Source organism: Struthio camelus, chromosome 4 (assembly GCF_040807025.1).
Source record: "Struthio camelus isolate bStrCam1 chromosome 4, bStrCam1.hap1, whole genome shotgun sequence".
Classification (NCBI taxonomy): Eukaryota; Metazoa; Chordata; class Aves; order Struthioniformes; family Struthionidae; genus Struthio; species Struthio camelus.
In genome coordinates, this window is record NC_090945.1 from 60,857,602 (window position 1) to 60,880,591 (window position 22,990).

A 22,990-nucleotide genomic window follows, 5' to 3' on the forward strand; every position below is an offset into this window, starting at 1 on the left:
TCCTATTCAGGCACATAAGCAGATTTCATTTGAGTTGTGTGGACATGGGAAATACAGGATATTATGAAAATATGTGCCTGATGAATCTCAGTTGAAGAGGTTTTGCTGCATCCAGCTGTACAGAACTAGCTGAGCATGACATTTTGAACATCCAGGGCCAGAAGAAAGCTGAAATTCTGTGCAGCATACTTTTAAGGCATGAAACTGTAACAGTACAAAAGAAATAGGTATTTAAATATTAAACCAGCTTCTGAAAGTGAACATATTACCACCAACAACAACCTCTTCTAATCACAGCAGCTACTAATATGACCTTAGTTTCTTGCCTCTTGTTTTCACTAGCTATGTTCTCTTTTGCCTGATATATTAAGCCGAGTTATCTTCTATTTAAAGTGAACGAAAAGCAACAACTGGCCAATACTTAGACTTCTCTCAGCAAAGACATCCCTCAGCTATGCAAGGATCAGGGTGCTGCACAGCCAGAGCAGTTGGAGGGCCTCTAAGTCCCGATATCCAAGTACAACTGCTGTAGGTGGGCCTCAAAAGACACAAGAAAGCTGCCTGTGGGGGCTGAGGGCCTGGCAGTAGCTGTTAAAATCAGACCAAATTTCTATTCCCGAAGGCAAACAGCAAAATAGTGAAACCGCCAAGGAGGACTCATTCCTGCTCAGTTCATGACCTCTGCAAAAAAAGCAACAAATTCCTTTTCTCCTTTCAAATTAAACATCTACTTTTTATTGCCAAGGAATATGTTTTAATAATCTGCAGTGTTCAAGGTTTGATAAACATCAGAAATCTCTTTGCTGCTGTTACATGATACCTGACATACATTTTTCCCCCACTCACAGCTTTGCACTTTCATGCCAGCATTACATAAAACATACTATACTTCTTTAATGTTGGGGTTTCCTTGCAAACGCTTCTAAAAGAAACTGTTCAAGTTCAAAAAATACTATTTTTTTAAATTGGCTTTTTTACAATGAATAAAATTCCAGCACATTCCAGTTGAAAAAATCTACATTATTGTTTTACCTCCAGCAAAAAAATAAATAGGAAGCTTTCACATTTGGTTGTCTAGAACTACTTCAGTGAGGAAAGGAAAGGGAAAAAATCAGTAATTCTGTTTGTTGCAAGTGCCTTTTACAGACAACCAAAGTACCTATGCAAGAAGACTTTAAGTAAATCAGTGCCTATTCTTAACTTTGACCATATATATTGTAAAAGCCTAAATTACTAAATATCACAACATTCAATCCATATATCTGTAGATTCTCAGACTCAAAAACATACATTTGGTGTCCAGGCAACATATGGCCATAACTGTCACAATCATCCTGAAAATTCCCTATTTTGGATTTTATATGGCAAATATACAAGGTAAGATGAGATAGCTAATAGTGTTGCAGTGATTTGTTTTCTGTCCCTTTTCAACCACGAGTAAACTATTCACTAGAAGCAATTCAAAAGCTGACAGAATTATTAATGAAGCTATAGTGACTGCAAATTTAGATGGGCTATGCAAAATAGCCAACCACCATTATTATTGTAGATTACGTCTGTAGACGTTGTGCATACATGCTTCTGAAGGGCCACTGGGAAAGCAGGTTCCATGGGTTACATGTGGGTGGCAGATTGGTTTACAGTTCTGAAGACCAAACTTGCAGTAGGAAGGAAAAGTACAATTATACACTGTATTTTAAAAAAAGAATGCAAATTTCCTCACGTTTATGGGCATAAATCATTTATTAAGTCATGATGGAAAGAAGGGAATTCTTCTTTAATGTGCATTTTTCTTGTTGAAAGGTTTTCTCACAGCTATCCCAAAATGTTATGGTTCTGATTCCTCTCACAGGCAGAACATAGAAGAAAAGGACCTCTTCTCTCACAGGACAGAGAATTTCTGTTCTTCCCATCACTATTAACACACTACCGATGTACTTGAAGCCTCCTTGTGCTACAACCTCTCTCCTCTACGATTGCACAAAACGGCAAGCGCAGGACTACGAATACATACATCGCGCCAGCTCTCAGGAACAGGAACTAAGGGGTGGAGATGGCAGAACTATCTTGTCAGACTGAGGGGCAGGAAAAGAAAGGGGAAAAGGTCGTTTATTACTGATATTTTACTCCTAAGATTTCAGTTTATACCCTGCCTTCTGTCCTAACCAGACCTGAAAACATCATTTGTTTGTAGAGAAAAACAACTAAACCACACTTATAATTAAGCTTACTTGGGTATAGCCGAAGCCTCCTGCCCAGGACAGTCACATAAGTAAGACTAGCAGAAACGTTCATGCATTCTCAAACAACAAGCCTCCAACTCTTGACCTGCTTTTTCTGAAAACTTTTGCAATTTAAAGCCAGATAATATAGACAGAGACAAAACTTAGCTGATGATCGTGTATAAAGGAAGAGGGTAGATTTAAAGCAATTACCACTTTTTGCTTTTCTCAATAGGGAGATTCAGACTACAGTTGGTTGATCAATGAGAATTGTATCTAGACTGGAAAACCAGTAGAGGCCAGCAAGATTATTAGACTAGGCTTTATTGACCATGAACGCAGCTGTATTAGCTCCAGAGCCAACAAGAAGCCGCCAGCAATTTAGCTGATTTAGAGCGCTGCAGAGCCCCGGTCCCAAACCAGCTCACATGCCTCCAAACCACACCCGCAGAGGCAGATTTCCAGAGAATGCAGATGTTACACATGGCTACCCAAAATCAGTTCAAGGCCAACAGGACGTATTGGCTCTGGCAAACACCTCTACACTGCCCTTCCTAGTGACCGGGGAATATTCATCAGACACGGTACAGCCTCACCTGGAGTACTCCAGGCCTGGCAGTATGCTGAAGCTAATGTGCTGTTCTTAATTCTGGAGAGCCTACTAGAGAGCAGTCTGGGATTTACAAGGTCAACAGACGTAGCCTGGTCAAACACCTGGGGTACAGAGCTATGCAAACACCGTTGCGATGGGGGAACGCCATCCAAGCTGAAGCAGTTATGCACACGCTGGTGTGGTGTATGCACAGTGAACCCAGCAACCCAGGATCTACCCGACCTGCAGGGCACACTCTTCATACTTGACTTGTGCATGCTTGTACCTGCCAGCCCAGAGCTGTACCGGGTGTATTCACAGCTGTATGTACAGCTGTGCACGCCCAGACTGTGCCTATGATTGCTGAGTGACTGTAGCATCAGCTAGCACATCAGCAGTGTCCATCTTCTGTGGTTATTTGGACACCTGGAAGATACAGTCTGTGCCGAGCCAGGTGGCAAACACTGCTGCTGAGCCCAGGTGGGCTGGCTGTTCAATAAATTACCCATACCCACAACATACAGATTATCCAGGGTTTTCCATCATCTGGCATAACCCAAACTCCACCTTCGATTATCCTGAATGAAAGAGCTGACTATTTTCCCCTTATTTACTTCCCATCCACTTCCTAGCCTCAGTCTGGCACTTTTACTTCTCTAACATGTATTGTAAAGTTATGAAGGACAAAGTTACATTCTGTATAAAAACAATATTTGCATATTGTTATAGAAACAGAATAAATCATAACAGAAGCTGTGACAGAGGATATAGGCCACAGTCTTTGCAGGCTTTTGATTTGTAATTTGCTTACATAGATTGTTTGTACACAGGTCTAATCTAATATTGCTCAAATTCAGCCAAAAAGAAAAACAGAATAAGGAACATTAACTACTCTTGGGAAGATATACTATCTGCAAGAACTCTTAATGTAAGTGCTTTGACAAAGCCAAGTATGATTGCACTCACTTGCAAGTCTTTAGAAAAATGTGAAAGTCTAGAATCCAAGGAGTTTCAGTTCTCTAAGATCATATTTTAGAAAGCAAATTTTAATCAGGATTGGGTGGCTCAAGAGATTGGGTAATAGTATTTAAAAAATCAAGTGATTAATCTCCGATCAATCAGAGAGTAAGGGCTAAAGAGCATTTAAGGTCTCAAACACCTCTGGGAACTAGCCAACTTAGCGTAATACTGTGGGTGCTGACTGTAGGCACTTTTTGGAATTTATAGTTTCTCACATACTGTCCTCATGCTTACGCGTAGTTTCTTCTAAATTTCCCTAAAACTACCCCACTATCCTCTCCAAAATTCTGCATTGTTGTTACGCTGATGCAACGCCTAAAGCAATTAGACCCCAGGTTTGTTGATACTACTATCCTGGCAAATACTTCATTTCACTGTGTCTCCTTTCTAACTGCATCTAAGTGTTGTATCTTAATTAAAAATTTTGGAAAGCAGAGATTGTGTTTTTCATATGTTGTATCATATCTAGCACAAAAGGGATGAACAGATATATACCAGTAAGTTTGATACTTACTCTGCTGGCAAATAGCAAATATATTTTGATCACTGCTGCTGTTAGTATTCAAACATCTGAAATGCTGGGAAATTGAGGTGAGGCATATCTGAAGATGCAGCTCCTAACTCCCCTCAAACCAATCATAATATTGGACTGACTTTTGCTCTTTTAGTTGTTTTAAACAGAGTGCAAGAACAAGCTACAATTGGTATGATATTTCTGAAAATAAAGAATCATCAACTCTGAGACAATTTTGCTAATACCTTGCTCACTCACATTTTTGTTTGACTGCAACACTTCTCTGAGGGGATGTAATTATCTTGCTTACATAAAATTCTTGTCCTCTGAAATATCAAATTCCACTCAGCCACTATTCAGCACTATAAAAATAAAATATAGGTGTGTACACTAAGAAGGAAGATCAAGCTAGCCTGGCTTTATTTCTTAAAAAGCCCAAAGCAAAACCAAACCAAACCTCTGAACATTAACTTAAAGTCATGTTTCTCTTTTATATAAGTCTATTACTAAACACTGACTTCAGCAGCAAATTTTAAGGGTCATTTTGCTGCACAGGAAAGCATTTACTTCTCTATATTTGCCTGTTTACAGGCTTTTATAAAAGTTTAGACAGGGACAAACAGCTCTTTGAGTAACATTCATTTACAGGTTTGCAACTAGTTTAGCCAATGATTGATGAAATTCCTGCATTTGTTCATAATTTGTTTCACAAAATGCCACAATATACATTGTTCCAAATACATATTAGCAAGCCTGTAGCAGTTTTGATTTTCCTCTGTTTATTTTACTTATATTTTCTTTGAAAATAAACAGCACAGCAAAACCGTGTGACTGTGTCAGATGCATGTGGCATTCTCAGGACATTTCAAGTTATGCTTGTCATGCAACTGCTACGGTTTAAGCAGCAGCTACTGTCTGACCTCTTCAAGGATAAAAGGAGAAACTTAATGAAAGAAAACATCTGAGAATTTACAAAAATAAAGAGTTTTTCTACTTCTGCATATGTCAGGTTAAAGCTATATACATTATTTTTCTAGATCAGCAGTTGAGAAAGTTTATTAGCTTGTGCTACTGACCTATGCAGACAGGTTTCTGGCGCTTTTTTCACTACATATTTACAGTATCGCCCCAGTTATCCAGAATTTCTTGTTATCCCAACAAGGGTCAAATTCCTGACAAGTATTAGTTACACTGAAAATTCCCCTGGATTACTTGAAACCTCAAATAACTGAACCTATTCACTGTCCTCCCTTTTAAATAACAGAGGGCATACTGTATAGTGGTGCTAATACTGTGTAGCTGATCCCTGTAACTCCAGAAATTAATAAATAAACGTCACACTTCTTATCTAGCAGACAAGTTAGCCTTGATCTGAAAACCAGGTTCAAGATGTGGATAGAGTTGAAAGAATGATACTACTCATTCACACAGGCGGTTGAAGGAGATAGGAGGTAGGAAGGACTGCAAGGTTAAAAATAAAATTAATAAAATAAAATAAAATATATTTAAAAAAATAGCCCAGCATTCCTTATCCATGCACTGCTGACCAAGGAAACAGAGCCAGTGTACAGTTCAGACCTCTGTAGTTGACAAAATGACCTTGAATCCCCCCTGTAGTCAGCGAAAGGCTTGCTGCTGCCGGCATGGTAAATTTACATTCCACTGGCTCTTCAGCTTTTGTATTTGGGTCCATTCCTTAGCTCCATCTCCTCAAACACAACATAAAACCTAGCACCTGGCGATCAGGTCTGCACTACTCCCCAAAAGCACTCACCAAGCAGCTTATCAGGCACCTCTAGGACTGTATTTTCTGAGCTTGAATGTGAAGATGAGGACGCACTGGTTAGCCAAGACCTACTGGCAACTCTTTCACTTAGCCACTGCCAGGCGTTTGCTCTAAAATCCTGTACACTGTTGCTAGGTAGGGCTTGTAAAGTTAGCACTGGTTTTGGAAAAAACAGTAAGCCTCCTGCCAAGCAAACTAAAAATGGTATTCAGAGGACAACGGTGATGAGGCAGCCTTCATTAAGAGAAGGCATTAGAAACATCCGGGAACTCTTGGAAACCAGCAGCGGGATTTGCTGGGCTGTGCAGCCAAGCTACACAAGCAACAGAGCAGTTATATAAGGCACGAAACAAGCAGAGCACCGGCCACCAGGGCTATCAATTTAAGGCCTGAAGACTGTTGCTGCACAACAGGTGCGAGGAGGAGATTCACCTTGGGCACTTAGTCCCATGCGACTCACAACACACAGATAAAACTTTGCAGCATGTCAGGCCCGAGTAATATCTCTCGAGCTACTGCAATAAATGGAGAGCAAATAATGCCAACATTACTACTAAAAAGAGAAAAGAAAGAGGGAAAAAGTGTAATATTAACCAAGTGAGGCTGCATGGGAAACATGAGCTTAATTCGAAATTCTGCATGAGAACTAATACAACTAAAGGAGAAAAGCAGAGGTGATGAGGCAGCATGTGGAAGGGACTAATAAAAGTTGAGTTTAATTTACTACACACTTGCACGCATGCACACATTTAGCAGGTTCAATATTGCCCCCTTATTTAAAAGTCCGAGAGGCACACTATTGTCCCAAGCAGAAGCAAGCATTTACCGTCTAAGCGAAAGACCACAGTCTTTCCCATATGAAGATTAGGAGGCAGAAGCAAACAAAGAGGTGACAACAGAGCAAGGACTTTTAACAGAGGAACAACATTCCAAACAACTGAGGATTGCCCCTGCATTGCAATATTCATTTTCTAGATCATTATTCATATCACTTGCCACAAATGAATGTGTAACTCTCCTAATGAGCTGTGGCGCAGATTTCCAGAGTATCACAAGACTATTCAGCCTTCAAAATGTTAATAGTAAACGGTTTTGATGTACCTCAGTCAGACCGTTCAGCCTACCATCACATTTTTGCTCAAGCAATTAACTCAGCTGCTTCCTTTGCTGCATTAATTTTAACAGCTTTACAATAGTATCATTAGACCTCTGAACATTTAAGAGGAAGCGCATTACAATTGGAAAGTATTGTGCCAAGCAGGAAGCAAGTGGCTTTAATCCAGAAGCACCGAGGACTGCAAAAGGCAAGGAGACCTTCAGTATCAGATGTTCCAGCCTCTGCACTCTTGACCACAGCGCTGGGCCACAGAGTTTTATTGGTCTTTTCAACCACAGCAATCATGCACTCAGACCTTTATAGGCAACTGGGACATATTCCCCTAGTTTGTCTTTTTGCTTGTTTGTTTTAAGCCAAGGAAGCAACCGCAGTGTGATCTCTGGAGTGAAACGCATTCCATCGTCTGCATTCAGCACGTATACTCCTGCTGGTGACATGCATGTATGTCATCTGACAGAAAGCCACTTACAACGCCCGGAAAGGCTTTCAGCATAGAAACAGGACTAACAGTTGCTAGCCGACGTAAACTGCAACAGAATTCATGGAGCTGACTCACAGCCAGAAAGGAGATTAGACACAGCATTCTCCTTCCATCGTCTTCAGTTTAAGGACTGGGGTCACGACAAACTTTTGCTAACTTGCACTTGCCGTCTTTTCAAAAAAGAAAGAAAGAAGAGGATGCTTGTGCCTCACTGGCGCTGCGTGATCTCTTTCGTTCCAGCACCCTCCCCTTTCACATCTCCAGCACTACCATCTTCTGGCTATTAAAATCCTCCAGGCCACAGACTGTGTCATACGGGTTTTATGTGCAGCAGCACCTCCGACATACACCTTATGAGAACGCAGTAGCACCAAATACAGCAAATATTCTTTCTCGGGTCAACCTCATTTACACAGAAGTTCACTCTCTGCCAAATAAATAAATCCTTGGTTCTAGCTGTTCCCTGGAGCAGGAGCTGCATATCACTGGAAAAGACAGTTGAAGATCAGGGACAGTATTTATAGCACAGACCTACAGACTCCAACCCGTGAGAGGCTTTCCAGAATTAGGGGGTGAGAATACTACCAAGTATAATTTTAAACATTGACAACCTTTAAACTGTGGTTTTCGGGATGAAGCTTTCCCAGGTCCTTGTGTCCTTTGCGGTTAGTCAATAACTTAAGCATTGCATCTAAGTTTAAACTCTCTAGCTACAATTTCACAAATACTTCACAACTGATTAAGTTCATTCTACTGCCAAAAGGAATGACATCTTCCTCCAGCCCACTGCGCCTGTTCCTCTCCTCATGCCTCACCTCCTTTCGTGCAACTGCATGCTGCAGCTACGGGATGAAGAGGAAGAGTAGTTTTCAGCCAGATCAGTTCCCTTATCCAGCTAGCAGCCACATGAGTACTTGTGCTGGCATGGCAGAGGGTGCAGGAAAGTCAAATTTAGATCAGTTTAAAGCAACCACAGCCTTATGTCTAGCTTTGCTCATTAACACCAAAAGCTGAAAATGCAGCTTTTGCCTTTTTGTATACAGCTTCTTTTAGCCTCAAGAAATAGATATACATAGCTCCGTTTATTTTAAGTGCTGGCCTACACACAGACAGCACACCAGCTTGGTGCTTCTTTTTATATCCTCATTGGCAAACTAATCAATTCTGCCCCACAAGTCACCTAAAGATTGCAGATGCTTGGATATAACACTTGCTAATAGTGCCACATTCCTCACAAGGCACAGGCAGCACATTCACAGACTCGAGGCATGCAATGCCTCCACAGAAACCCCCTAACAATGATGCACACCTTCAGATTGCCTGGCTGTTACGAGAAGTCAGAAGGTTCAACAGTAGGATTTCTCCTGAAGAGTTTAGAGTCGTTCTGCTCAAGAGGCCTTTCGTTTCTAAGACAACAGCTCAAAGAAGGTAGTGGATTCTTTGCTTCATTTAGCACAGCCCTAAGCTACTAAGTGAAAGGCATTTCGTTTGTTAAACTATCATTTTTCTGATACTTACAGATACTAAGAGTTTGTTCTTCAAAAGCCTGCCAGTTCCGAAATAGCCCATCACTCCACCAGAGTCAAAAAACCCACTTAACACAAATAATGATTGAACTTACAGAAGGACACTTTAGGATCTGAAAGTGAATATAAAAAATAATCCAGTGGGCAATCCGAATTTTCCACAGGTGCACAATGAGCTGCTACTGGAAATCAGCTGCCCTCCCCAACCCGAGGAAAGACTCTGTCATTTATAGAAAAGGTTAATGCCATGATAAGGGCAAGTTCACATTTCAACCGCCTAGCATTAGGTTTTCAGCAGCAGCGATGTTTTCTTTCTGCCATTTGCAAATGTTATCCATGGAATCCTTCACTTTATTAAAACTCCTATGACCAAAAAAGAGTAAACAGAACCGTTACACAAAGCCTTTATTTAAATGGTTTTATAAATAACATCTTTGTGAAGTCACTGGACAGCCCAGAACAGGTAGGTCCTTTGATTTTAATCAAGCACTTTTTTTCTCAAGTGGGGTAATTAGCCTTCCCTTCTCAAGGCTGGGCAATAAAATTGTTTCTGCGTAAAACAGAAAAAAAATTTGAAAAAAAAACCCTCTACACTGACTGTCGCCTCTTGGTTTTTAACATAGAAAAGCTTCTCCTTACTCCAGAATTGCATATTAAACTTTTTAAATTATTTAATGTGAATAAAGTTATTCATAAACATATTCCTTAAAGCCATGGTTGAAAACTCCAGTTGGAAGAGCAATCTAAAAACAGGTTGTGAATGACTCAGGAATGCCTATGATATTTTTATAAGCGTTATTTATTATTTGTATTAACATACTGTCCAGGAGCCCTGGCCATGGAGCAAGACCCATGGGGGTGAGGTGTTGGACAGAAACAGACTAGCCAATGATCCTTGCCACAAAGTGCTTACATATATTATTAGCATTTGACTAAGCCAAGTCATGGCATTCTCAGTAACAGAGTTCAGCATGCTAAGGGCACCATTTAAGCTGGTTGGGAAACTGCACCTTTGAATCCTAACCAGTCTAGTTTGGTAACAGGCCTCTACAACATGAATAGGTCTGTGTATGTCCATAGCTGTGGTTCACAGCGTCAATCACATACGTCCTATACACCTTCATGCATGTTAGCTGGTGGCATCTTGACCAACAAGGAAACTGTCCAAGGCACTCTGGGTGCTGAATAACAGACTCGAGCTTATAATAAGGGACAAACTCCTGGACACTGGCAGAAAGCATGGCAGCAAGGGATGGTATGGTTAGCAGGACAAGTAGTAGTCTCCATCCATGACCAGCTTAGCTTATCAAACGCACTGTAAGCACTGTAGTCAAGGAGAGATCTAGAAGAAAAAGGGATTTTAAAGAACACAGTGAGGTTAGTCTACAGAAGTTGTGTTTGAATGTTCTGGCTGGTGCCAGCGATGCAGAAAGCACACAGTAACTACACAGGGATCCATAACTAGCATTTCAGTACCCACCAAGAGGTCATTCATTTCAAGTTCTACTTCCAACCACCACAAGCCCAAAAGTCCAGCTCACACGTAAGGAGAGAATGGACCTATCATGGATATGAAGAACAGTTTGTGAGCCAGGGTGGGATGACAGACAAAGCTCCCAAGGAGCTGACTGAACCCTCACTTCTCTGAGGGTGGGGTTTATGGCTTAATTCAGGTCAATCCATCAAAAACAAATACATGAGATGGGGTTGTTCATCTCCCTTTGTTTTCCTGATGGCTCACCTCTTTTGTTCATGTTCTATTATTTCAGCTTCTCTTATCTCCATAAATCAGGTTATAGTTTAAACTCGGAAGTCAGGGCCATGAAAGACTCAACGCGAGTGCAGCAGTGGAATATGTCTCCAGCACATATGCTACTGTCAGTGCGATCATTAGTTTCCAGTATCAAAAGTATGTGAGTTTTTGAGCCAAATCCATCAGCGTAGCAAGTACGTGCACTTCATCCAACAAAATATTAATGAGATGCCAGCATTACGTGTTTTGCATTTGGCTCACTAGTCCTTCTCTAAATGGCATGAAGAGAACGATGCTTTCTGGATAGCATTTGCAAGGCTACTTGGGAGCAATAAAAACTTTCAGTTCGGTCTAGAACAACAGTCTGAATTTCAATTTAAAGTTTTATTTTTTACTGGTTTCCATCTCATTTTCCCAAATGCCACTTCCTCTATGCCTGCTGCCAAATTTGAATTGATGGCTGCTTTCATCTTCTCTTATGAATTAACTGTCACTGCAGACTGTTCCATGCAGACTCCATCTACAAACAGCCTGTTTAAGAAACACCTGTTAGCTTACGCTTGTATTCTTCATAAAACTTAGAAATGATTATGAGTACAGCATATGGCTAAATACATTAAACACGAATTTTATAACGTAGCTCCGTCCAGCTCAGATAACACCAAATCAGACAGGCAGGAAAAACTAAATGGAAATGAATTCAAAGGAAGAGTATAAAAAGCTCGAGAAAAAAAATACACAGAGGAGGACACTGTAGAAATGAACTTGTTTTTTAAGGACACTATTCTTTTCGAGAAGGGATCATTACATTACAGTATTTGATGAGCCAAAGCACACAGAGTTGTTCCAAACCACTGGCTAGCCCCTAAGCATTGTTCTAGTCAAATATTCAGATGTCACAACTGAGGTCAAGCGCAAGAGGTGTAGCAAAGCCAGTCGCTATTTAGCAAGGAAGAGCCACAGAAAACCAGGCAGAATCCAGCTGCGGTGTTTGCCACTTCACAGTCCATCAACATTCACAAAAGCGGTTTGGGGACTTGAGTGCCAAGAACTTAATGTTTTGAGACAGTTATGAAATTTTGCTTCTGTTTACTTCACATGCAACAGAGCTTGCACAGCAGGACTTCTTTATGGACATAACACTGCTGGCAAATGATTTTGTCCAGCAGAAATAAAAAGTATGAAAAAAGGAAAGAGAAAATTACCATGTATTATGGTAGTATCTAGGTATTACAGAAGCAGCAGACTCTTTTGAGAAATTACTATAAAGAATTAAAGGCAGAGTGAGGCATTAAAAGGAAGAATGAGAAGATAATTTTTTAAGAAAAACAAAAATATAATGAAACTGAATTAGGAGTGGGAAAGTTTGACAAAAATAATGTAGGTCTGTTGAAGTTCCATCTACTTCTCTATCTTTTCAAATTATTTTTTATTCTGTGAAATGCAGTAAGCTACATTTCTGTCTTATATTTTCAAGTTCATACCTGCATGAAGAAAAGGGTCTCATTTGCTGAGCTTAATTAACAAGCACAAATTCCTGACAGCCAATACAATGTTGAAACATCTTTACGCTATCCTATGACATCAAAAAGATACTGGAATTTATGCAACAGCATAAAAGGCAAATTACAAGCACCGATAGATAGGTAGCTATTCTTAACAAGGTTTATAGCAAGTTCCCAAAGACCATTTTGCCAAGAGAATCAGCCTAGGAAAATAATCATGAAAAAAAAAATGGTGTCACAGAAACAAGCTTTTCTAAATAGCATGTTACGGTTATGTTCGCCTTGGTAAAATAACCATACAACCAGGTGGCTCTTGCTGAGCTATTTTTTGCATTCCTAAATCAAACAAATATTACAACGATGAGGACTGTACACAAGCTAAAAACCGGATGCCCCAGTAAACAGATTTTTCTTTGGTAGTGTTGAAACATGAGCCAAGACACAAGCTAAAGTTCAGCCCTTCAACTTTGTCTTGGCTACTTCCTACTATTATATGTGAGAGTCTTTCACATCGTCTCTGAAGTAAGTGTCTAAGCTCCTGTGGGGATTGTTCAAGGAACTGAAGTAATGCTACAAGCTCTGCTAAACCCTGTCAAACAAAAGATAAGGCAGAAACCGTTTCTTTTCTCACAGAGTAACATTATTCAGTGACAGGAAGTAAATCTAGATTCCTTTTTTAAGGAAAAAAAGAGCCAACATATAGCGGCCACCATTAAAGAGCAAAAGTTAACTAAGATGATACTGAGAAAAACTCTATTTCTCTAGAATTAACAAATATATTACACTACGCAGTGGAACATAATAACAATTGGTAAAATCTTTAAAGATCAGTTGGGCCCACTCTGAATGTCATACCAAAGGAATGAAATTGACCACAACTCAGTGAAAAATTGCTGGTTTTGTGAAAATCACTTAGAGTGTAATTATATTAATTGTACTCTAATAATCCACCATTGTAAGCCTTCTGCAGTTTCAGATGGTCTTCTAATTAATAACTTGGCCAAAATACTTTTTCAGGCTTGCACAATTAAATACATGAAATGATGCTTCTGGAAAGCTGGCAGCCTTAAAAAAAGATGTTCAGTATCAATTTCTCGCATGAGAACATTTATTTTGGAAACATGGCTCTTTCAGCAAAGCTTGTTATTCTGACATGGTTTTCATATTCTTCCTTTGGGTGTCCTGTGAATTTGCTTTTTGGTGAGAGCGTTAGCTTTCTGGATTAATGAATAATGAAGAGGAATGAGAAAGCTTTTAATCAAACTTAATACTCGCTATAAGATCGAATACCAAAACGATGGTTTGGTCCTATGTTCCCTTTCATTAAAGCAACACATCATTTCTGCGGTGATAACAGAATCAGTTGGCGCTTCTGAAGATCAAAGCAAATTGCAAACAAGCTTGCCAAGCTGAGCATATGTAATTCTACATGTAATGTTGCATACTATACATATCCTGACTTAGACTTGCAACCAGACAAAGATCATCTCTGTGTATTTATATGGCCTGTGCTTAGTACAGTGGTGTCCAGATCCTTCCGTCCTTACTCGGGTACTACCAAACAGTAACAAATAAATTCTACTTACATGACTGCTATTCTGGTATAACAAAAGGCCTGCAAATAAGCCTTTCCCTCTTAAACCACATGAGGAAGCCAGTGGTATGTACTTCAGAGTAATTGCAGATTCATTTAGCTTTAAATACCAAGAAAAGATTGAAGAATTCAGTCTGTCAACAACAGATCAGTTATGCATAATACTTCACAGTAGTGTTAACGAGAAATCTCTCAAACACCACGTACTGGCAAAATTTTTACAGCTGGTGAGACTCCCACGTGAGCATCTCAGGATGTCTCCAACACAGGCTTAAAGTTTACTGTTGCTTTCCCTCAATAAAGCATACTTCTTCACTTGTCCTTACAATAACAAAAGGGAAAAAATATAGTATTATCTAGAGAATTAAGGTAGACTGAAGTAGAAATGTTGTAGAACTACATAATATATGACCATTTGTGCCTCTGGAGGTTAAACATGAAACAACAGCCACTTTGAGCGCTTACAATTACAATTACTAAAGCATAAGCTTTAGCTCCAACTCTTTAAAAAAGGAAAATCTTTCTATTTTCTCTACTACTGAACTAAATGGTTACTGTATCAGCTATCAGGAATAAATAAATTAATCCCATTAGAATGGTTAAGTTACACTTCTAGGTAGAATCACTAGGAGATCAAAATCAGGTATTGCACTTAAAGCAGAAAAGATGCTGACAGTATGTCACAGTACATGACAAAACAGTCTGTGTGCACATACTAGAGCAAGTCACACAAATTGGGGTGAAATAACTGGAAAGAAGTAACTATAATATTACGTCAAGCCAGCCAAAGATAAGATAAAGAAGAATTTGCAATAAATAAAGGAATGTTCCTCAAATGCATTCAATTATCTCTGGACTATAATCTGAGTATTTTACATTTTTTCAGGCACATAGGCATGGTACAGGTGAGATGAAAAAAAAAAGATGCACTGAAAAAGTTCCACTGAACTTTTTAAAACCGCTTGCCACTTTATTAGGAAAAATATTTAGAAAAATAATTACTACAGGTAAATAGAAGAAGCAGGTACAGAAGTAAAAAACATGATTTTCCAATACAGAAAAGAAACCAATCTGCTGCACCATTAATAGTCTAAAGAACACTTTTTCATTAGTTTTGTGGATATACATCTTCCAAGAGAAATCTATCTTCAGAAATCAGAAAAATAAACTGACATAATGATATTTTTAATGCACTCCCTCCTAACTACAACCAACTTACCTTTGGCATTTTAGAAATTAACAGGAAAAAAACCCAATGTAATTCAATATCATCCTCTTGAAACAGTCATTAACAAAAATTGAGTCTTTCCTGAAAAGGAGCCAAAGAAAAGAGAACTACACTCCTGGTATCTTTTGCAGCAGTTTATTTCAAATAAGCTTTTCAAATACGGCTCAGTAGGAATAAAACTAGGTGGATTTTAGAGGCAAAAGAAAGTCACATTAGGATACATTACAGAAGGAGTGGTAGGGATCACAGCCTAGCCTCAAGCACCAGATGAAATTCTAAAACTAGGCAGTACTCAAGCAGAAATGTGCCTGTCAATCTACAGGTTGAAGGACCCAGCCTCCAAGGACTCTGTTATTACATTGTAGAATCAATTTAAAAATGAATTTAATATAGCTTCTGAATACACTGAAACTTTCCCATGCTATTTATAAACAGGAACATTAACCTCAACTATCAACAAGCAATATGGGCTGAATCTTGCACAACTGAACTACAATGTGAGAAATGTCAGAACAGATAGGGACTATGTATATAGGGATATCATCGGACTAAATTAAGAATGGTCACCTTCCACATGCTCAGGGGTCCTTTTATTCCCAACCACAACTCAAAGTAAAATCAATACAGCTGTTACTTCTACGTCACTAACCCTGCTAGACCCAATGCCTGTTCATACTGCCTTCTTTCCCCAGCAGCAGACCCAGGACTGTGCCACCAGTTGAGGTGGCCTCCTGAGCGCCGGCATTCCTGCAAGCCAGATGCAATTGCCTCAAGGGGTAGGTTCAGCCCACGGGCTGTCAGCACGTCTTCTGTGGTCTTCCTAGCTCATATGGATAATGGCCAACTTTTACTCTGCCCTTTAAGTCAACATGAAGCAGTTCCCTAGATAATCCTGCAATGAATGTTATCTGTAGACTGTAGTGTTTTGAGGAGAGCGCAGCTGAGACCCAATATATGAATACATTTTTCTTCCTTTCCAAAAAACTGTCTTCCTGTGGTCAAAGATTCCAGAGTGCACCTTCGAGTCTTTCTAAGGCTAGCACCAGAACTCTAAGACGACATATAACGAAGACATATAAAGAAGACATTTTTCTTCTAAAAATGTACTCTGCCTCTTGAACACTCCCCACTTCTGAAAAAAGACTGGAAGGTCTCCAAAAGACTGCACTGCGAGCTTAGATTTCAGAGGAATTGTCCAGGTTTAGTAGGTTAGCAGAGTTCAAATTACAAAAATCATTGCTGTTTAAGATCACACAGCCATAAAATCAAAGTGCCAAGAGCAACACTGAAAGATTTTTCTCCATTTGACATACTCACCAATCCGGCAATGGGAGTCGGCAGTCTGTTGATCTTTTTTACCAATCCTGGCTTTATTGCATTCAGCAACCTGTCATGAGAAAGGAGTATTTATAAGTGATGAGTCACAAAACCCAAATTATCAAACACTTGTTCCTAGCATATAGTATTTCAGTATGGCTGGAAAGGAGTATTCTCGCCTTTTTCCCCTCCTGAAAGGACATGTATGTACCCCAAGATTCATATGTACCCCAAGATCCATCCTTAAAATGAAGAAAAGGTAAAAGGAAAAATATCCAGACATATCCTGACATTTTTTTTTAATGCCCTAAATTAATCTAGATGATACTAGCCTTCATGGGCTCTGGCTGAGTTTTGTCACATCAGTATGTCTCTATTGCCTAGAGGCAGGGTGTGCTGGAAAGGCCTGAGAGCAGAAACCCATAAGGCATTTGAGTATCACAACAGCTTAGGAAGAGCCAACCATCCGTTTCCCCCATTGCAAGAAAGTGGGAAAGACTATGCCCTTTATGGGTAGCCCATCTACTTTTCTGCATCTGTACTCAAAATTAAACTCTACTCCTGCATGTGTTATGGAGAGCAGAGGTCCTCATAAAATGTAAATGCAAGAAGAAAAATAAAAAGGGAGTCCAGAAAAAAAAAAACCTCACCATGAGAATAGCATCAGGTCAGTGGTTCCACAGTTGAATGTTGTCCAAACAGCGTCCAAAGACTAGCAAACCCTCCTCCCTCCAAAAGTTGAAAATCCCGAATTTCCCCTCACCCATGAATATGCTATGCATGGTTCATTCTTACAATATTCCAAAAATTACCAAGCCCCTGAAAGCTGGGGAATTTTCATTATAAAATCCCCTTGCAACAATCTATGTTTCTTCACAACCCTCACCCCATGAGAAAACCCATATACCTTTTATCCAAAGACTGGAAATTGTATCAGTCCAATCTATTGGGAAGAAAATCATCAGACCAAGGCACTCACTTCAGATTCAAGATTTTTAAAGAGAAACAAAGAGGTCTCTAATAGTTTAAAACACCCTAAAAGTGTGATTACCCACTATGGGAAAGAGGAATCTCGCTTTGTGCTGACACTAAGTCTCCATTCAGGACTCTACTCTTCTGACAGCCTAGCATCATCATGAGCAGCAATGAATACAATGTGAATAACATCTTTTCTTTTTTTTGGTGGTGGTGGTGTGGGGGATATATTTCCTTGGTCCCCTTGCAGTTAAAATCTCTGTAACCCAAGCTCATATAGACTGCAACTACCAGCTGCTGAAGGGAGAGTCTAATACTAGCTGTTATGTCCTAGAAACACTTGATGAAAAATATATTTAATATATTTACATAACAAATGATTCACTTTTGTTTTCTCCTAAATGCAGAGAACGGCATGAAAAGAACCACACATTTCCTATTACCAGTATTTTATTTCACAGATCATAAACAGATGTTACTTTTCCCCACAAAGGCACTAACTTATCTTTCAGACTTGCACAGCAGCAACTCTAAAAACTAGTATTTTACATTGCGTTGCTACAACAGGCAACTTAAGAATTTTTCCTTCAGGTGCCTCTTTCTGAATACTCCAGTTCCACAGTGACTTCAGTCCAGTCTCCTAAATCTGCAGTGCCTATTCTGTTTCAGGGAAAAAATGATATATCAGCAAATGCATCTCATTTTCTTAATTACTCAAATGTGAATACATCAGGCACCATAACTGGTATTGCAGGAGTGCACCAAAAACACACGCAATAATAGAAAGTAAAATATAAGCGGTCTTAATGGAAACCCCAAATGTCAAAGCCCGTTCTAAATAAATCTTCAAAATGGCTTGTACAGGCGTCCCCGTGAAATACGGAAGAGGAATAAAATGAGAGGAAGGAAAGAAGCAGGGATTAAAACACATTTTAGACCACAGTTTGGAGTCTGACGAGGAAGGAAATAGAATGGGGTAAGATAGCAAAGCCCAAGGAAGAAAGATCTCTGTTATTAAAATGTTTACCTCCTGTTGGAAACATCTCTAAACGGTCTGGCACTAAAACCTCCAGGACTTGCTCACAGGAGATCATGCCAAAGGGAGCTTTCTTCCAGAGCAGACTGGCTGCTTCTAAATTATTGCCTCATCTAGCGCAACAGTCCAGACGCCAAAATATCAAGTGTCTTAAGGCTTGCTCAGCCACCAATCTGGCTGAAAGTCATACTGTTTATGCAGAATGTCTCAATGGTTGCCTTCAGTCACACAGTTAATATCTGTTCATGCTTTTTTGGAAAGCTACTGAATATACCTCTTCCTACGGCAGTTCCACACAAGCTAAATTTTCTGTGCGTGTTTAGACTCACATATAGTGACTGTCTTGACATGAAAAGTTATAAACTACGGCAGGTTTCTACTGAAATACGTGGCATTCAAAAAACCTAAGCATTTTGCACTTGAGATCTGGCTCAAGGCCCTCGGCCACGGCCCAGAGGAAAAAGTTCACAAGGGAGAAAACTTTCGGTAACTTTTCCTCCCCCGGCAACCCCTTTCCAGCCCCGCTATAAGGGCAGCCCTAGGCTTGGTGTCTCTCCCCAGCCTAACCTTAACCCTAGGCCTTAGCTGAACCTGAGGCCAAGGCTCTTAGCCACAGCTCCTTGTAAAAAAGTTAGTGAGAGAGAAAACTTTTTGCAGCCCAAGCCTTCTTCTAGCAGCCCCTTTGCAGCCCCAGTACAAGGACAGTCCATGCGTTGTCACCCTCCCAGCCCTAACCCTGACCCTAGCCCTTGGCTGTGCTTGGCCCAGGACAGTGGTCCCTATGACAAAGTCCCCAGGGAAGAGCTGTCAGCTACGGCGAGATGACCTCCCAAGTCACTTCCCAATTCACCTATTCTTTGGTTCTGTTCTATATTAGCATTTAAGAGGATCAAAAGAATATACGCACTGTGCTAAAACAATTAAACAGGTTTTTAAAAATTCAATACGTTTACAGACTGAGCAGGTCTGTACAACCCTGGCAATAAGCAGGGGCACAGTATCTTTTGCTCATATACTTAATTTTTCCAAGGAAAGAGGTAGAAACAGGTTTTTCAGCACAAACTCCTTCTTTCATGTGTGAAATTTCATGTGATCTGCACATTGAGAATAGTTTTCTAACTACAAATAAAACAAATCTTAGAGTTGATTCTAGTAAAATTGTGAAAATACAGCTACAATAAGAATAAACAATGAAAACTTTAGCAAGAAAGTGAAGGTGTTTGTTTTTTTATTTTACCTTGCAAAGGTAGGCCTATGATACTTGTGAAATATGTATTCAGCTTTGCCAGACTAACTTAAATTTCTAATTGCTGTTCAACAATCTATTAGTTGCATGACAGCATTATCAGGCAGTCATTCATGCCATGCTGAACAAAGAAGCAACTAATTCTTTCCAGCGCACACATGCTCAGCTTAAGCCCTACAGGACAAGATTGATCTTGTATAGAAACAAGTGTAATTACTTTTTTTCTTAAAAAGTCCAGCCACAGTCCACTTTCTCTGCTGGGGCTACTGGGACAGTTGATTCTGTCAGTTGACATGAACTTCCTTCTTGTTTATTGTCATTTATAATCAGGTCAGAAAAGCACTAATAGATCTTCTGTTTCAAATGTTTTGGGAGTCTTTGCAGATTTCTAAGACATAAGGTAAATTTTCATCCTTTTATATGGAGCAGTGCAACAGGAATGTAAAATATTTAAATTTCCAAGAATAGCACCTTCCATCAGGAATTATCCCATGGATATTAGCTCCTGATGCTAAAAAGGTAGAGTTTCCTTTTAGACACCAAGCATTAGCTTCCAACCCTCTACCACATCTTACTCTCTGGCGTTTTCTCCTTAACTTCTCCTGCTTCCATTTTTCCTTATTTCTGGAACGGCTGTCAAATTATTATCATTACTCATTCTCAACCTTGCTAGTACCCACCAAGAGTCTTAGAGGAGAAAGACTGAATCCCTTCATCCTTCTACCCTACCACAGATCACCAAGCTACCTAACAGTTGGAAAATACTCAATAAACAGCAAGCACAGGAGATTAGAATTTAAAAAGACATCTCTTTCAAACTAAATAAAGGCACTTACAATGAAGATTGTTAAAAAAAGACAAACCTCAGACAAAACCACCAAAGAAAATCCCTCCAGAAGAATTCTGACCTGGGGGTCATGTAGTTTGTAAAATCAAAATGAGGTGTCTCTTACTCCAGGGCCACTCACCAACACCAGAATCAAGAAGGAAGAACAAAGGCATCATGGTATGAACTATTCCAATTAGACTGTAATTACACAAGTGTGTGGTGACCTCTTTAAAACATTCATGCTGTTATTTTTCCGCACCACTCAAAAAAGATTTTGTAAAAAACATCAGTTACCATTCAGAAACCTTGACAAACAGCACATGGCAGAGTACTGTAGATATCTGAAAAGAGGTAACATGACTGTTACCAGAAGCAGCTATTTTTCCGCACTTAACTGCACAGCAAGTCTAGACACCTGCACTGTAGACATCTTTGGGGAGGGATACAAATCCAGCATCTGTTGTCCAACTTTATGTCTGAAAATTTTAAACCAAATTACATTCTCACCTCTTCCCCCCCCAAGAAAAAAAAAAGACAAAACAACTTCACATTCTTCTGAACTCACAAGTTCAATTAGTTAAAAAAGCATTAGAACTCCTGCTGAATGGATAACTCCAGTACATTAAATTAAATCTTTAAGAACCTATTTGTATTGCAGGAATTCCTGAGGAAACCATTGAAAATATAGTAGTAGAACAAGTGCTACTGGAACAAGGTAGAATCCATCAGCTTTCACATCGGCTATAGCACACACACAATCTTCAGTCCTTTACTTTCACAACATTTATTTCTATTACAAAAGTTTACCGTATTACCTTCATATCAAGTCACACAGGGCAGGAAATCAACCCAAGCCTTGCTACAATATGCATTTAAGGTCCTATCCCCCAACTACGTTAGACAAATTTTTCTATCATTTCTGCAAACACTTGACAAAACAGTTATTTTTGTACATGTAATACTTTATAATTGTGACTAAAAAGTATGCAGTCTAGCTACCACGAAATGAGAAGCTTCCTGTATTTTATTCATTAATGACTTTATATAATGCCCTCACATCCATCTTTTCTTGCAGTAGGAGGACAGTTGAAAGCACTTGCTCAAAAAGCACATCTAGTTTATGGTATAAATTCAGATGCTCTGCCTCAGACATTGATCAGTCTGGTCAGTTTTGCCACAGTGATTAGTCTAACAAAGACACTGAGGTCCTCTATTAGCAGGTTCAGGTGGAAGGTTGAAGCCTGATACACATCAAATTGCACTGACGCTCTGAATGATCATTCATCTCCCTAGGCACTTTCTCACTCACACTAACCCTTCCTTCCAAGGAAGTAGTCCTTCTTCTTGCGTAGTATCTTCATCAAGGTACAGGTATATTCATCCTTGTGAGGGCATCAAGGGCCAACATGCTGTTTGCTCTAAATGTAAATGTCTGCCCCCAGTCTTGCCCCCAAATAAAGTACCCTCAGCTGCAAGTCCTGATTTTCCCAAGCACAGGTTCTATTCAGGTTGTCATACAGCTGTATTCTTCAAACATAAAAACCCACAAGTGGATATTCATATTCTAAAGAACACAACAAGACCTCTATACCACCATGCACCACATATTCTGCTACGCCAAGCAGCTTATTCAGTAAGCTGCTGGTCAGAGAGTAGTAGTGTTGAAGGTGGAATAGGAATGTCTTTTTTTTTTTTTAAGATATTTATACTACTTTTCATATTCTTGCATCTAGGAAACCAGATGTCAATAGGACAAGGCCAACTAAGCAGTCCTGAGAAACAAATAACAGAATGATATCAAATCTTCCACCATTTCCTCTTTATTCTTTCCCCTCCAGCAAGACACTGCAATTTTAAGGTCTGACACCACATGGTCAGGGAATAGTGGTGGAAACAGACCATGTAACACTGTTCCTCAAAAGTGCTCTCAACAGGAGAATGCAGGTACATTGCCATGATTGACTCTTTTGGTAGTTGGGATTTGGTGAACAGCTGGCATTTTGGAAATGACTGGCAAAACAAGTTTAGGGAGGGCTTTTAAAAACTTAGCTTTCACACAACTTGCTTCTCACAGAGAACATTTTAGAGTCTTCATTTTTAACCTTTGCAACAAGTGAAATGATTCGAGGAGGAAAAAGAAAGAAAAGAACTTCAAAGACTCTAATACTTCTCATACTGAGGTTCTTCTGGTACCTCATACAACCCATGTTTCTCTGACATGACTAAAGGTACATATGACAATGAAATCC

At 39.6% G+C, this 22,990-nt stretch overlaps 1 protein-coding gene across 1 annotated transcript in view; it reads right to left on the reverse strand.

Annotated features, from left to right (window-relative positions):
- Positions 1-22,990, reverse strand: part of LIMCH1 (LIM and calponin homology domains 1) — a 181,666-nt gene that overhangs the window by 83,424 nt on the left and 75,252 nt on the right. Inside the window, exon 3 of the mRNA XM_068943020.1 lies at positions 16,656-16,725. Coding sequence (XP_068799121.1) covers positions 16,656-16,725 — 70 coding nt within the window. The remainder of the gene's footprint in view (positions 1-16,655; positions 16,726-22,990) is intronic.